Source organism: Notolepis coatsorum (genome assembly GCF_963971535.1).
Source record: "Notolepis coatsorum genome assembly, contig: SCAFFOLD_1130, whole genome shotgun sequence".
NCBI lineage: Eukaryota > Metazoa > Chordata > Actinopteri > Aulopiformes > Paralepididae > Notolepis > Notolepis coatsorum.
Window position 1 is genome coordinate 55,532 of NW_028174693.1, and position 2,444 is coordinate 57,975.

At 45.1% G+C, this 2,444-nt stretch overlaps 1 protein-coding gene across 1 annotated transcript; it reads right to left on the minus strand.

Moving 5' to 3' along the window:
* Positions 1 to 824: 824 nt before the first annotated feature.
* LOC311247499 (5-hydroxytryptamine receptor 1A-beta) lies at positions 825 to 2,078 on the minus strand (the record flags this gene model as incomplete). The annotated part of the gene is made up of 1 exon (XM_084338542.1): positions 825 to 2,078. One exon carries the CDS (start codon positions 2,076 to 2,078, stop codon positions 825 to 827), a length of 1,254 nt encoding a protein of 417 aa, XP_084194668.1.
* Positions 2,079 to 2,444: the final 366 nt, after the last annotated feature.

The following is a 2,444-nucleotide window of genomic DNA, read 5'->3' on the forward strand; positions in this document are numbered from 1 at the left end:
CCTCAAGGTGAATGAGGGAACACATTGATTTAGAAATCTTTATGAGAACAAACTTTGAAGTCCCACCATAATAAAGTTATCCAGTGTGCTGTGTATTTTAATCCCTTGAAAACTTTCCAAGCGTATCCTACGTCATACAGCTTATTTCTGATTAATATGCGCTTCCTTCTCCAAACCTGCCTTGAATGACATTATAGCTTATTCAAGTTGCAAGATAAAATCAGACCTCAATTAAATATTCAATATGGAATCACTCATATGGTAGGGCTTGGAATGTAGCTAATTTTCTTATTTGTCAAATTTATGATAAATCAATCTTTTTTTTTTAAGGTCCGTTTATCTTCTGGTGAGAAAGCAAAATATGATAAGACATTATATAGAGAGGCAGTGATGAATAAAGAGGAACGATTAGCTTAAATAATTTTTGCTTGAAAAACGTTTTTTTCCTTTTTCTTTTTTAATAACTCTAAAGACTTTTATTTTTTCCATTACACCATGGACACAAATCAAAAGCTGAAAACATTTTTGTTACAAAAATTAAGATTCACAACTTGAGAAAAATACATGATTTATTGAACTTTACAAAGCAGGGTGAGGAACTGTTCAATCCACAGCTTTATATCTGCATACATCTCCGGAAATAATACAATGATATCATAGTGATTATGATAGTCCTTTACAATCAAACTTTTTTCTTTCTTTTAATACAATCTATTTCACTCAGGATTGCACTGGTAATGTAAACTCTATCGTCGAAAATGACAGTGAATGTCATTTAAAAGAAAATAAGTCCGCATCACACAGCACAACGGTATAATTTGGGCTCATGGTCTACAGAAATGGCATTTTAATATTTTCTTAAAAGCGCTTTGGAAGTCTTTGTTGAAGTATGCGTAAATAATGGGATTCAGCAGGGAGTTGGAATACCCCAACCAGTTGATCACATCTTCGAGCCACCGAGGCATGAAGCACGAATGCTGGCAAAAGGGCATCACGAGGGCCACGATAAAGAAGGGCAGCCAGCAGAGGATGAACGTCCCCATAATGATACCCAGTGTCTTCACCGTCTTGCGCTCGCGCGCCATGGCTATCTTCCTCTTCGCCTCAGTCGCCTTCTCGTGTCTGCTCTCGAAGAGGGGGGCGGAATTCGGAGTATTGGGTAACGGCAGATGTTTTGAATTACTGTGAACTTCGATTATTTCAAGTGACTCGCCGTCCTCCGCGTGCTTCACCGCGCCATTTACGCACGCCAGCGGCTTGGGCTCCACGCTCCGTTTCCAGGTTTTGCCCGCCACGTCTCCTGGACTCTTTTTGAGAAACAGTGCAGGCGACAGTGCCAAGCATGAGTCGGAGACCTTCTTTTTCTCCGTTTTACGCACGGTTCTTCTGATCCGAAACCTGGCCGCTTTGAATATCCTCCCGTATAAAACCAACATTAGAATGAGCGGGATGTAGAACGCCCCAAACGTAGAGTATATTGTGTACCAGGGGTCTTGTATTATCTTGCACTGGTTGAGGTTCGCCTTGTCCTCTGCCATGCTTCTGGGTTGCGAGCGCATGATCAGCATAGGAGGCACCGAGATGGAGAAGCCGACCAGCCAGGTGACGCTGATCAAGACGGCCGCGCGTCTCGGGGTCCTCTTCTTCATGTACTCTATCGGCTCGGTTATCGCCCAGTATCTGTCCAGAGCGATGGCGCACAGGTGCAGTATGGACGATGTGCAACACAACACGTCTAAAGAGATGAAAATGTCACACGGTACTTGCCCGAGAGTCCACCGGTTTAAGACTTGGTAAAGCGCCGCCATGGGCAGCACCAACACAGACACCATCAGATCGGTGACGGCCAGGGAACCGATCAGGTAGTTGGCAACATTCTGGAGAGACCTCTCCAAGGCGATGGCGGCGACGACACAGGCGTTCCCGAATATGGCGCACAGGATGAGCGCGGCGAGAATGAAGGATGTGACTATTTGGTAACTTAGTTTCACTTCTTCCTCGTTGCCCATTGACGTTTCGTTGGTATGGTTGTCAAACAGAGACCAGGTGGTTGCTGTCGAATCGTTTGTTCCCTCCATGTTGTCGGTAAACCGCGAAGGGGGCTAGAACCCGTTCAGTTGCTTGGTATTATTTGGCACCCCAATGCGCAACGCCCATCCATCCCTTGGAGAGCTCATGGTGAATTGGGCATGTCTCCGCGCAGGAGAGAGAGAGAGAGTACCTACACTCGGTGTGTCAGCTGGTGACGAGGAGTGGGGCAGTGTATTTATACTGGTGATGGAAAATACGTCAAATCGCTGTGAAGATGTAGCGGAGTTTGGCTCGTCCTTCGTCCTGTGCGCGCCAGCAGTTGGCCCCGAGCGCGCAATGAGGTTGTATGGACATGAAAACAAATCTTGCAATATTTTGTTCTCGATGGTATCCACCTTTATTCATATTTAATC